Source organism: Colossoma macropomum, unplaced genomic scaffold, assembly GCF_904425465.1.
Source record: "Colossoma macropomum unplaced genomic scaffold, Colossoma_macropomum, whole genome shotgun sequence".
In the NCBI taxonomy this organism is placed as follows: domain Eukaryota; kingdom Metazoa; phylum Chordata; class Actinopteri; order Characiformes; family Serrasalmidae; genus Colossoma; species Colossoma macropomum.
Genome location: NW_023495727.1, coordinates 1 through 14,295, shown reverse-complemented (window position 1 = coordinate 14,295; position 14,295 = coordinate 1). Strand labels below are relative to the sequence as shown.

Genomic DNA, 14,295 nt, shown 5'->3' with positions numbered 1-14,295 from the left:
ATCATGATCCTCAGAAGCTGCAGAGGTGAACTACTTAAATTCCTCTTTTCTGATGCTGCGCTTCTGTGGATCTGTTACTCATTTCCCATGCGCTCAAATATTAATTAAAATAAAATTATATTTATTCTTATTTATTATTTATTTTGGTCAATTTCAATCAATACATTTTCTGTATTTACTGTTATTAATATCAGCTCTCAGTGATTAATACTGACACATCAACAGTGATTTAAACAGAGAAACAGTTATTGATCATATAACATACAGAATGACATCATGACTGAATCTTCACACTGTTTTATTCTCTTTTAAAGATGAACAGAAAATGGACAGAAGAGGAGAGACTGAAAATGGAGGAATCTGCTCTGCTGACCGGTGAGGATGGACATGTTTATTTTTGCAAGCGTGTGTGTTTTTGAGGTTATGTTGGTATGATGTGTAGATCAGACTGCTGGTGAGTTTTATAGATTTATGAGGTTTTACAGCTTTTACTGAGGTTTTACATCAATACATCATTATATTGAGCAGTTTATATTAAAGAGAAATGATACTGAACCGTCTGTGTGATTCATTTTAAAGAGAGATTAACTGTTTCTCCTCTATATGAATCATTATACTGAATCGGTTCAAAGTCAGAGTTAAAACGCATTTCAGACTTTTTACTGACTTGGAATTTAGACTAAACTCCTTTTGCTTTGAATGACACTATTTATTTATTTATTTATTTATTTATTTATTTATTATTTATTTATTTATTTAGAGAATAGTTCAAAATCACTAGCCAGTACATGACTAGCAAGCACAGCTTTGAACACTTCACACACAAAATTATAATATTATAATAATCCAATTGATATTATAATAATACAAAATATATTATGAAAATACAAAAAACCTTTACTTAATTGCAGAAAATATGCGTTTCACTAATGACCTTTCTAAATGTTAATTATCAGATTTTGGGATGCATTTATTTCAAAACAGTGGGGGCTAACTCCTCACAGTGTGGGTGTGAAGGGTGGAGTCTCACTTCCTGCTGTAAAATGCAGGGGTGTGGCTAAAATACGGCTCCACATATGGACTAAAAACTTTGTGTTCCAGTAGTGACATAAATAATTTTATAAATAATGATTTTTTACTGAAAAATTAAACTGATGATAAATCTAAATCTTTTAAATATTTAAAGCTAATAACAATAAAAACATTAGTGTTATTGTCACAAGTGTAAATTTAGGGTTTAGTGTTTGGGACAGACATGTCTCAGTAGAAAGTACACAGTAAATAATGATTCTTTAAGTTTAAATAGATCATAACATCATCCTCGTAAACTCTGACTACTTTAAAATGCTACTGTTTTTTTTTTTTTTTTTTTTTTTTTTTAATGTGGGACTGCAGTTTAAATTAATTTGGTAGGATGGTCCATATACACTATATTGCCAAAAGTATTCGGACATCTGCCTTCACACACATATGAACTTGAGTGACATCCCATTCTTAATCCATAGGGTTTAATATGATGTCAGCCCACCCTTTGCACCTATAACAGCTTCAACTCTTCTGGGAAGGCTTTCCACAAGGGTTAGGAGTGTGTTTAAGGGATTTTTTTGACCATTCTTCCAGAAGCGCATTTCTGAGGTCAGACACTGATGTTGAACAAGAAGGCCTGGCTCACAATTTCCGCTCTAATTCATCCCAAAGGTGTTCTATCGGGTTGAGGTCAGGACTCGGTGCAGGCCAGTCAAGTTCTTCCACACCAAACTCGCTCATCCATGTCTTCATGGACCTTGCTTTGTGCACTGGTGTGCAGTCATGTTGGAACAGGAAGGGGCCGTCCCCAAACTGTTCCCACAAAGTTGGGAGCACGAAATTGTCCAAAATTTCTTGGTCTGCTGAAGTGAAAGGAACTCTTAATGCTGAAGGACACCTTAAGTTTGGAGGTCTGTAGCGATTGACTCTGCAGAAAGATGGCGACCTCTGCGCACTACGCACCTCAGCATCCGCTGACCCCGCTCTGTCATTTTACTTGGCCTTTCGTTCTCAGTCGCTTCCACTTTGTTATAATACCACTCACAGTTGACTGTGGAATATTAAGCAGGAGGAAATTTCACGACTGGACTTGTTGCACAGGTGGCATCCTATCACGGTACCACGCTGGAATTCACTGAGCCCCTGAGAGCGACCTGTTCTTTCACTAATGTTTGTAGAAGCAGTCTGTATGCCTAGGTGCTTGGTTTATACACCAGTGGCCATGGAAGTGATTGGAACACCTGAATTCAATAATTTGGATGGGTGAGTGAATACTCTTGGAAATATAGTGTATTTATATCAGTCTCAGATGTATAGTCATGGGCAAAACTTTGGGACCCCCTGGTCAAATTCCATGTTTAGTTGATTTTGTAAGTGAAAATAGGTTAATACATCCACTGCAGAGAACACTTTTCTGCAGTTCTTCTGCACATTGTAATAAACAATTAGTGTGTATTTACTAAATTTAACACTGAATTGATTTGGATTTTCCGCCAATATATTAAACTCAGCAAATAAATAGAAATTATGCACTAAAATGTGCAAATAATGCCACGTTTAAGTGTGTTCACTGAGCTTATTTCCACTTAGAAAATCAACAAAACACACAATTTAGCAAGGGGTCCTCAAATGTTTGCATATGACTGTAAATTAGTAAATCTAAAAATGTTCTCTGTAATGATGTTTTGTTGTTTGTGGAGTCCTTTCAGATATGAAGAGCTGAATGGTGTCTGTCTGTGATGTGTGTTATTTGATTGAACAGAGCTGTGAGTTCAGAGTTTGATACAGTGTGTTTGACATGGTCATTTGTGTTTATCTGGACATTCAGTAAATCTTCAGTGAGTTGGGTCTAAAGGCTGATGTAGATGCAGATGTGAGTTTAGATCCTCAGAGGTTTCTCTGTTTTTTTTCTCTTATTATGGAGGGAATGTTGGCTGGATGGATGTTCATATTTGTTCATTTGTAAAAGCTTTTTTCTTTAATATTTCCGCATCATCATGCGCATAGACAGCTGGATGCAGAATCGGTGACTGGTGTTCTTTAAAAGGTCATTCAGATTGACTAGTGCTGTGTGGTCAGTTGTTGGAGAAGATGCAGTGTCCTCATTCACGCTAGAGGAGGTGTTTACAGCCTTTTCCTTTTCCAGGCTGCTGCTACTCTTTTGTATTGGTTTCAACATTAGGACAACAGCAGGGACTGTTAAATTATTACTACAGATACACCGATATGGGAGGTTTTTTGTTATGGGTCGATGCTGATATTCGATGTACTTTTCACATGTATATCTTCCTAAAATGATACATAAACATTTATAAAACGTAGAAATTGGGACTAGATCTTCATTGATTAGCATTACAGAGAAATGTAGTATTTATTTATGTATAGTTAAGTGCAGTTAAAATGAATAAAATATAGATGTTTTAGCCCTGCATCTCCTAAACATTCTGCTCTTCCAGAGTAAAATAAATACATCAGCTGTGGGTTTTATCAAAATGATAAACTTGAAAGAAAGTGCAGAGCTAATTATGCTGTGTACCAGTGTTAATGCTTGTTTATAAACAAAAAGTGTTACCAGTTTTAATGCTTGTATATGAACAAAACAAGCAAAATCTTCATCGTTCATAAACACTGAATAACATCACACAGATATTTGATAAACATCCAAATACAAATACAATTTGAATAGCAAATCATAATCATGAATTAATTTTCTTTATTTTGTAAATTAATATTCCCTTTAAAAATATACAGTATAAAGTGATTTTCACACTGTAACAAGTGTTATTTCTGATATGTTTGTCTTTATTTTGGTTTACACTCTGTAAATGTGACAAAACACAAATTAATCTTTTAAATCTGAATCATCATTTCAGAATTAAAAGAGGAGAGTCTTTCTGTACTGAAGAACTTAATGAGCTTAACTGAAGAAAAAAAAGCAGAGGAGGAAAAGCTGAAGAGAGCCGAGACTGAACTGGAGAACACAGCCAAACAAACACACAGTAAAGAAGAAGAACTAAGAGAGAGAGAGACCATCAGAGATATCAGTCTGGAGATCAGAGAGATGCAGGAAAGAAGATTGAGAGAAAGAGTGGAGATGAGACAAAGAGAGGAAGAGGAGATCAGAGGAAAGATGAGAGCTGTTGTGGATGATTTGAGGAGCTCAGAGGAAGCAGTTAAAAAGATAAAGGAGAGAATAAAACAGCATGAAAAACAAAAACATAAATTTGAGGAAAAGTTATCAGAGGAGAGAAATGAGGAGAAGAGGAGAGAGCTGGAGAGAGAAGTGAAGAGAGAGGATGAGCAGATGAAGGAGGCTGAAGAGGAGCTGAACAGGATGCAGAAGGAGAGCATGATGATGGTGGTGAAGAAGCTCAGACTGGAGATGGAGATCAGAGAGAAGAATGCAGTAAAAGCAGATACACACTTCATAAAGTCCATCCTGCCTGAGTTCCAGCAGAGTGTTCAGACTCTTATGAGCAAGAAGCAGAAAGAGTTTGATAAAGAGGTGAATGAAAAAGATAGAGAGATAGAAAGACTGAAACTAAACCTCTCAGAGATGGAGAAAGAAAAAGAAAAGCAACTAGAAGAGAGAAAAAAGACTTTAGAAGAGAAAAACAAACAACTTGAACAAAAAGACACTGAATTAGAAAAACATACAAAAACAATAGAGAACAAAAATAAAACAATAGATGAGAAAAATGAATGGCTGAGAGAGAAGGAGACTCTACTGGAGATCACAGTGAAAGAGGTGGAAAGCAGTAAAAAGCAGCTGGAGACTCTGAGAAAGGAGCTGCAGGACAAGAGCAGCAAACTACAGGAGATGATGATCCTACTGGAACAACAGAAAACTGAACTCACCCGTCAGCAGAAAGAGTTAGAAGAGAAAGAACAACAACTTAAACACACAGGTAAGAATTTAAGACACAGACTGATTGTAAAATATCTGACTGATAAATTAATATTCTGTCTTTATCATTTCAGCACAACAGAATTCTGACCTACAGACTGAAACTGAAACACTGATAGCTGGTGAGTTTACATGTTATATATATATATATATATTATATATATATATATATATATATATATATATATATATATATATATATATAAACTGTGTCTTAATTAAATAATGTATTAACAGTTGAAAGTTGGACACACCTATACAAATAAGAATATTCTGCCATTTTTATCTAAGTGCTTCTGGCCAATGACTGCTGGAATAGGCTCGAGCAACCCCGGCGACCCAGAAGGATAAGCGGTTTAGATAATTTGTGTGTGTATCTAAAGGCTGTTGCTCGAATATGAATCAAGTTGCATCTAAGACAAATACATTTAGTCACGTTAATGCAAATGTATGAAATGAATGTCTTTTCAGCACTAAATGTACGGCCTTTAATTCTGCTGGAAAAGTGTCTCTGGTTGTTGAGAGTGAATGTGTGTGAAGCTGAAGACTGAGGGGCTAATTTCAAAAAGAATCTAAAATATGTGATATTTTTATACGCTGTACACTGTTTTCGCTCTCTGCATGATTATATGTATTGATTTACATTTTTGATGTTTTAACTATAATTCTAAAATTTGGAAAATGGTAAAAAAAACAAAAAAACAAACAAAAAAAAAAATCATCTATGAGAATGAGGGTGTGTCTAAATGTGTCCAAATATTTGACTTGTAATAGTTTTTATCTGTCATTAATTAATCTCTACTATTAATTGTCTTATTATTGTTTTCACCTCTTATTATTCCAGTTGATTTTTTTCTTGGCTTTCCTAACAGAGACATAAAATCTATTCCACTTTCATGTTTCCTTACCAGCTAATTAACTCACTCACTCTGCTGTTCAGTCTCAGTTCTGTGTATCTGTCAGATTGGCAAACTGTAAATTCAGAAAGTCTCAATTCATTTTTTCTTATAGATTTAACAGAAAAGACCAAACAGCTTGAAGAAACAAAAAACATTTTAACTGAGAGAAACAAACAACTGATGGAGAGAGTAAAAAAAGTTGAGGAGAAAGACAGACTTCTGACAGAAAATACAACAACACTTCAGATGAAGGAGAAGATTTTAGAAGAGAAAGACAAACTTCTCACAGAGACACAAGATGAACTGAGACAAACAACAAAGACATTAGAGAATCATAGAAAACAAGTGGAAGGAATGGAGAAAAGACTTGTGGAGAAAGAAGAAGAGTTAAAAGAGACAAAACAAGAACTGAAAGATAAAAACATGATTATAAAAGAACATTTAGAGACTGTTGATAAGAGAGATTCATTATTAAAGGAAACTAATGAAAGATTAGAAAGTGTTAATAAACAGCTTAAAGATAAAGACTCACAACTGGAGAATCAGATCAAACTGCTGAGAGAGAAAGAGACTCTACTGGAGATCACAGTGAAACAGCTTGAAGAGAAGGAGAGACTTCTAAGTGAGAGAAACACACAGCTAATGGAAAGAGACAAGCAGGTTGAGGAGAAAGACAGACTTCTAGAGGAGAGAAACAAGCAGCTGCAGGAGAGAACAGATCCAGACTCAGCAGCTCCAGCCAGGAGGAGACACAGCAAAGATTGGAATCCTCCACTCTGTAAGTAACTACTAAGGTTGCATGAAGATGCTTAAAATGAAATTCTTTATGTACATTGTTATAAAACACTGTAGGTTTCTAACTAATTAAAATACAGATGTATATTCCAAGAAAAATATTATTTAATATGGATTAAACCAAATATAACAACTGTCAAGTGGTAATGTTTAGATTTAAATGTTTAGATTTAAATTTCCTAATATAAACTACTAAAACTATTTATCTTATTCAGCTCCGCCCATTTAAAGGAAGCAGCTCTTCACACTCTTCAAAGACTTGTGTTCTTGGGAAGAACGTCCCCTGAAAGCATGACCTTTCTAGAATATGAGAACAGAGATTGTGTGTATAACAGTTTGAGATGTGTTGTGTTCTCACTATTTATACTGTGCCGTTCTCTGAGCTCAGCTGCCTCACCAGCTCTAACAGTAATTAGTCTACAAGCTCATAATGTTATACAAGAAATTAAATCCAGTCTGATGTGGCGGCTCATATACAAAAATGTTTTTATTGCCAGACTGAGTAAGTTCATTTTGCCACTGGCCTGTTTTGAGTAAATTCATAGATCTGCAAAGTGTGGAACAAAACTGAGTAAAAGTATTATAATGCAGCCTCACTGCAGGAGCTCTTTACCTAAAGGAGGAGCAGCTGAGCTGCTGTGCTGATCCAGAGGAGATCCAGGCTGAGGAGAAAGAGACGCTACTCACTATAATAACACTTATCTTCACCTGTGGCTTACTGCAATGCCCTTTGCTATGTTAGAAACAAGCTAATATGTTCTAAAAATAGCCATTTAATCACTTTTAATAATAAACATAGTTAGCAAATTCTTTCCTTCATTATTGATTTAAAAACTATATCATAGAACACTTTTAAAATATATAATTAAACAGCTCTTTATTGATCAATAGCCACTAAACAAGAAGATAAAAGACAAAATTAAAAGGATGGAGGCCCTCATGTTTCTTCTGTGCAAGTGAAAATGTAGTCAATAACATAATCTCCTCTGTGCTGGTTGTTCTGTTTCATAGTCAGTGAAGAGACTCCAGAATCTACAGCACCACTCAGGAGAAGAAACAGTAAAGAAGGACTTCCCCCATATAGTAAATGATTCCATTAATTTCCTATACTGTCTTAAATATTTCTTTATTTATATTTTTAGTATAATTACATCACACAGTAAGAGATTAAATACCTCATTGTTGTTGATTCACAGTGAGTGGAGAATCCTGTAGTTCAGCCTCTCCAGAGTCAGTTCCTGTGTCAGCGCTCAGGCTGGTGCTGCTGGGGAGGACTGGATGTGGGAAGAGAACAGCAGGAAACACCATCCTGGGCAGAGAGGAGAGGAGCCAGGCTGGAGCATCTACAGTGAGGCAGCAGAGTGAGAGCAGACAGGGGGAGGTGGCTGGGAGGCAGGTGACTGTGGTGGACACTCCTGACTGGTTCTGTCCTGGACTCTCTCTGGAGGAGCTGAGACAGGACGTGGGACTCTGTGTCCATCTGTCTGCCCCAGGACCCCACGCCTTCCTCCTAGTCATACCAGTGAAGCAGTCTACAGGAGAGGAGAGAGGCATGCTGGAGAAAATGGAGGAGATTTTTGGAGAGAGATGTTGGAGGAACACCATGATCCTTTTCACTGTTACTGATGAAGTCCAAGAGAAGAACATTGAAGAGTTTATCCAGTCAGGAAACCAGGAGGTGCAGAGACTTGTAGAGAAATGTGGGAACAGGTTTCACTGTCTCAGCATTAAGGAGAGTGGAGATGGTTCTCAAACCTCAGAGCTGCTGGAGAAGATAGAGAAGATGGTGGAAGGAAACAGAGAGAAATTCTACAGCAGTGAGATCTACCTGGAGACAGAATCTCAGATCAGAGAAATAGAGAGAAGAATTATGAGAGAAAGAAAGGAGATAAGAGAGAGACAAGAAAGAGAAACTAGAGAGAAATTGGAGAGATGTGTACAAGAGATTACAATGAAGTTTGAGGAATTTAAATCTAAATGTGATGAACAAATAAATCAGCATGAAGAGCGAATAACTAAACTAGAGAGGGAGTTAAAAGAGGAAAGAGACGAGAAGAGAAAGGTAGAGCTGAAGAGAGAGCTGGAGAAAGAGATTCAGCGAAGAAATGAAGTTCAGTTGGAGCTGGAGAGACTGAAAGAAGAGACTGAAAAGGAGAGGAGAGAGATGGAGGAGAGACACAGACAGGAGATGGAGGAGATCAGGGAGACGTATGAAAGAGAGGCTAAGATGGAGACAGAGAGGAACCTCATGAAGATCATCCTGCCTGAACTCCAGCAGAGAATCTGGGAACTCATGACAAAGAAACAGAAAGAATTTGATCATCAAATGGAGGAGAAGGAGCGAGAGTTAGAAACACTGAGAGAGAAATCGAAACAGAAACGGAAACGAAGACGGAGAGGGAAACACAGTAGGAGGAGATGATCATCAGGAGGACGCCAGAGGACAATTTAGCAAGTTAACACAGCAACTCTTTTGCGGTACACTCAGTGTTCCATTTACTGACTGACTTTAAGTAGAGCTGGATCAAATAATTAGAGTGTATGAGTACTAGTTCATTACTAATTATTCAGAAGCTTCGTCTTCTTTAACCCACTTTGTAGCCTCATTTGTATTCTAGGACATTCTTTTGAATTCCTAGGTCAGAGTTAGAGGTTTATTTGTCACAAAACATTTTATAATAAAACCAGGAAAAAAATGGCAAACACTTAATGATGATCATGACATTGAAATCATGTCATAATGTCAGCTAAAAGTAAAAATGTTTTACAGCCCATTTTACACGTTTACCAGGGGTGTGTATTTGTATTTGTTGAGGGCACTGGAACTTGTTGAGCCCTCAGTCCTGAACAACATTCATTGTTCTAGTGAAGGAACTGTTAGCATTGCAATATGAATCTAGCTATTTACTCAGTAAACTAAGATTTTAAAAGATTTACATATTGAACTTCTGTATCATCTGTAATCTAGTTAAGCAAAAATCTAGTCACATTTATTGGTCTCCTTATTGGGACTGACATAACATTAAAGAACATCTGGCTCATGGTATCTTATTAGACGTCCATCATAAGGAGTGATAGTTACTGTGATCATACAGAATGTAACTGTATTATTGCAGTTTTACTGTATTTCATTTTAGTGTAATTATACAGTATATTACTGTGTCACTGCAATATCCCTTTTTTTTTACTGTGGTTATACAGTATTTTATTGTATTAGTGTATTAATGAGTGAGTTTGCCCTCCCTTACCACTAGATAACGGGATATGGGACAGTGTGAAATTGCATACATATTTCCAGGTTTTCTTTATGTACAGTTTGGTCAATAAGTAGTAGGACATTTTTTTTTGTCATTTAACAAAAAGGTTTTTGTTATTTAAGCTGTCTGGCACAGCATGTTGGAGTTGAAATAAAAAAAAATGAATATAAACTCAAACTCTTTAATTTGAATTACAACCATTTTCATTCATCATCCTCTCCCCCTCAAACTGTTCACACAGCTGAGTTTGTGTTCACAGAGCTGAGAAGCCTCTCAATGTGCTGATATGAGTGACTGTTTTACTGTGATTGAGTTTCACAAACATTACACAATTAAATTAAAATAGTAAACGTATAAATAAGTGTGATAAACAGAAAAATAAACAAACATAAAATTCTGCTTGAATGAAGAGCAGGTCTGATGAAGGAGTCTACAGTGGAGGACTGTGATGTCATTCTGCTTTCTGTCCTGTTGCTTGATGAGCTGGAACTGACATTGATGCTGCACTGCAAGATCTTTATTGGAGTAACTTCATGTAGGAACATTCAGGATCATCTCGCTGATTCATTCTTTTCTGTCAGATCAAATCTGTTTATGTCGCAGATCCTGCTGTTCTAGTGTAGATCTGTTAGGTCATTTTTCACAGCAGGACTAAGAGAAAAATTTAGAAATGCATGACATGTGATATAGTCATAAAGGCAAAAAAAAAAAGAGAACACCACACATTGAATTTCAAAAGTTGAACAGATTCTAAAACTTAATTTAAAAAAATATTTTACCAGGATAATTTTTTTTAAAAACAGGTTAACACGGTCATACAAACACACTTAACCACACTCACACACACTAGATTTAGATTCAGTCAGGCAGATGCACATGTGAAAAAAAAACAAACAAGATAAGATTATTCGCATGCAGCATGAGTTGACAAATGGAAGAATGGTTGTATGAAGAGAGAGATAGGAAAGGAGAGAGATACAAGTAAAAGCTAGCTAGTTAGTAAATACAAACAGCAGCAGAAGAGAAATTTAGAAGGAGATTTAATGGTTGGTGTAATGACATCTAGCAGCAGTATTTGGACAAGTCGTAATAGAGCCATGCACAAAAAAGCTGTGTTACTTTGGTGAAATAATGACTGCAGTGAAATAAACATACTGTTAACAAAAACATGAATAGTAACTATGAGGCTTATTCCTTTTCTCATATGTTTACTTCAATGATTTTGTATAGTGTTGTACAAAGGTTTTAGGCAGCAATGAAAATCATTTAAAACATTTATTTTGACAATAATAGTGTCTTTTATGGAGTTAAATTTGCACCAAATGTTTCAAATAAAATCATACAATCCAATATCAATTATTAAAATGTCCAAAATACATTGCAAATAATCAAACTTAATTTTTATATCAAACAATCTTGTAAAAAATATTACTACTCATTTTATCATTACTCATTTTGCAAGTTTTTGCTTTCATTTTATATAATATAGTATCTCACAAAAGTGAGTACACCCCTCACATTTCTGCAAATATTTTATTATATCTTTTCATGGGACAACTCTATAGAAATGAAACTTGGATATAACTTAAAGTAGTCAGTGTACAGCTTGAATAGCAGTATAGATTTACTGTCCTCTGAAAATAATTCAACACACAACCATTAATGTCTAAATAGCTGGCAACACAAGTGAATACAATTCACAGTGAACATGTCCAAATTGTGCTCAAAGTGTCAATATTTTGTGTGACCACCATTATTTTCTAGCACTGCTTTAACCCTCATGGGCATGGAATTCACCAGAGCTGCACAGTTGCTACTAGAATCCTCTTCCACTCCTCCATGATGACATCATGGAGCTGGTGGATGTTAGACACCTTGCGCTGCTCCTTCTTCTGCTTGAGGATGCCCCACAGGCCCAGACCATGATGCTACCACCACCATGCTTGACTGTAGGCAAGAGACAGTTGTCTTGGTACTCCTCACCAGGGTGCAGCCACACATGCTGGACACCATCTGAGCCAAAGTTGTTTATCTTGGTCTCGTCAGACCACCGGACATGGTTCCAGTATTCCAAGTTCTTGGACTGCTTGTCTTCAGTAAACTGTTTGCGGGCTTTCTTGTGTGTCAGCTTCAGAAGAGGCTTCCTTCTGGGACGACAGCCATGCAGACTGAGTTGATGCATTGTGCGGCGTTTGGTCTGAGCACTGACAGGCTGACCTCCCACTTCTTCAACCTCTGCAGCAATGCTGGCAGCACTCATGTGTCTATTTTTTGAAGCTAATCTCTGGATATGATGCTGAACACGTGGACTCAACTTCTTTGGTTGACCCTGGCGAGGCCTGTTCGGAGTGGAACCTGTCCTGGAAAACCACTGTATGACCTTGGCCACCGTGCTATAGCTCAGTTTCAGGGTGTTAGCAATCTTCTTATAGCCTAGGCCATCTTTGTGGAGAGCAACAATTCTATTTCTCACATCGTCAGAGAGTTCTTTGCCATGAGGTGCCATGTTGAATATCCAGTGGCCAGTATGAGAGAATTGTACCCAAAACACCAAATTTAACAGCCCTGCTCCCCATTCACACCTGGAACCTTGTCACTCTAACGAGTCACATGACACCAGGGAGGGACAACGACACAATTGGGCACAATTTGGACATGTTCACTGTGAGGTGTACTCACTTGTGTTGCCAACTATTTAGACATTAATGGCTGTGTTGAGTTATTTTCAGAGGACAGTAAATCTATACTGCTATACAAGCTGTACACTGACTATCTCAAGTTATATCCAAGTTTCATTTCTATAGTGTTGTCCCATGAAAAGATATAATAAAATATTTGCAGAAATGTGCAAATACAGAAATGTGATCACTCAGCCATCATCCTTTTGCGCTGACTTCTGCTCGCCAGCTCATCTTGCTTTCCCCATCAAAACTATCTGAAAAAGTGACAAATCTACAGCGGCATAACAACAGTCTCTGTCAATTAATCCGCCAATGGCCGTGATTTTCTCTCGTGTGTAATTCCAATATGATATTTAATTGATTTTAGAGTGTATACCACTGGTTTCACACTCTTCTGGAAGTTTAATGATGTTCTTTGCCTTACGTTAGTCTAGGTTGATGTAAGGAAGTCCATCTGCAGGCCAGTCATTTTCCCATCATGCATGCATCCTAATTTTTTGTGGTGATTGGCAAATTTCTATGACAATCATCATATTAAAAACTGGCTCTTAGATCACTGTGAAAATCAGTGCTCTGTGTGAGCACCAGAACACAAAGGGAGGCAGAACATTAATAGAAAGCTAATTAAATGCTTATAAAAACAAATGCTAAAGTCAAAAGACAAATGCTGAGTGTGCAAAACAAAGATAAGACTCCATCATGTGATGGATACAAATGGTAAGTCTGACTGTTATGTATACAACCCCAATTCCAAAAAAGTTGGGATGCAGTGTAAAGTGTAAATAAATGTATATAAAAACAGAATGCAATTATTTACAAATCTCATAGACCCATATTTTATTCACAGTAGAACATAAAACACATATCAGATGATGAAAATGAGACACTTTACCATTTCATGAAAAATGTTGAACTGGCCTGCCTGCAGTCCAGACCTTTCACCAATAGAAAAAACATTTGACACATCATGAAATGGAAAATCCAACAAAGAAGACCCAGGACTGTTGAGCAGCTAGAATCTTACATCAGGCAAGAATGGGACAACATTCCTCTCCAAAACTCCAGCAATAGGACTTCTCACTTCCCAGATGTTTACAGACTGTTGTGAAAAGAAGAGGGGATGCTACACAGTGGTAGACGTGGCCTGATTTTTTTGAGATGTGTTGCTGCCATCAAGTTCTAAATGAGTTAATGTTTTTCAAGAAATGGTAAAATGATATGTGTTCTATGTTCTATTGTGAATAAAAATGGCTCTGTGAGATTTGCAAATAATTCCATTCTGTTTTTATTTACACTTATTTGCATTTTACAGAGCCTCCCAACTTTTTTGGAATTGGGCTTGTCTGATGTTAGTTATTTGGGCAGAGAGTTTATTTGTTCCAGAAACACTAACATCAGAATAAATACAATGAATGAAAAAAATCCATTGTGATTTGATGTGTGAGCTGAACCATTTTCTAAATCCAGCATTTACAGTCAATATCTAGTTTATCTAATCAGTCCTTCATTAATTAAATCAGGTGCTCCTGATGGAATTTAACAAATCTATGTGATGGCCGGAGAGCAGCAAGAAGACAGGAACAAACCTGTGTTCTAACAGTGTTCTAACTGTGTTCTAACCTACATAATAAACTTCACTGACAAATAACACATTATTTTTACTGTATTTGTATTTATTTGTTTTAACACATTACATGCTAATGAGTGGAGTGGTGTGCCTTGAGAGCATC

At 36.6% G+C, this 14,295-nt stretch overlaps 1 protein-coding gene across 6 annotated transcripts in view; it reads left to right on the top strand.

Annotated features, from left to right (window-relative positions):
• Positions 1 to 9,115, top strand: part of LOC118802885 (trichohyalin-like) — a 77,718-nt gene extending 68,603 nt beyond the window's left edge. For 3 of the 6 annotated variants that reach the window (XM_036563303.1, XM_036563304.1, XM_036563302.1), the window contains exons 7-12: positions 315 to 375; positions 3,900 to 4,934; positions 5,008 to 5,055; positions 5,945 to 6,610; positions 7,639 to 7,710; positions 7,824 to 9,115. In XM_036563303.1, the coding sequence (XP_036419196.1) occupies positions 315 to 375; positions 3,900 to 4,934; positions 5,008 to 5,055; positions 5,945 to 6,610; positions 7,639 to 7,710; positions 7,824 to 9,049 (3,108 nt within the window). In that variant the 3' untranslated portion in view covers positions 9,050 to 9,115. The remainder of the gene's footprint in view (positions 1 to 314; positions 376 to 3,899; positions 4,935 to 5,007; positions 5,056 to 5,944; positions 6,611 to 7,638; positions 7,711 to 7,823) is intronic. The other 3 variants (XM_036563305.1, XM_036563307.1, XM_036563308.1) reach the window with 3 other exon arrangements.
• Positions 9,116 to 14,295: the final 5,180 nt, after the last annotated feature.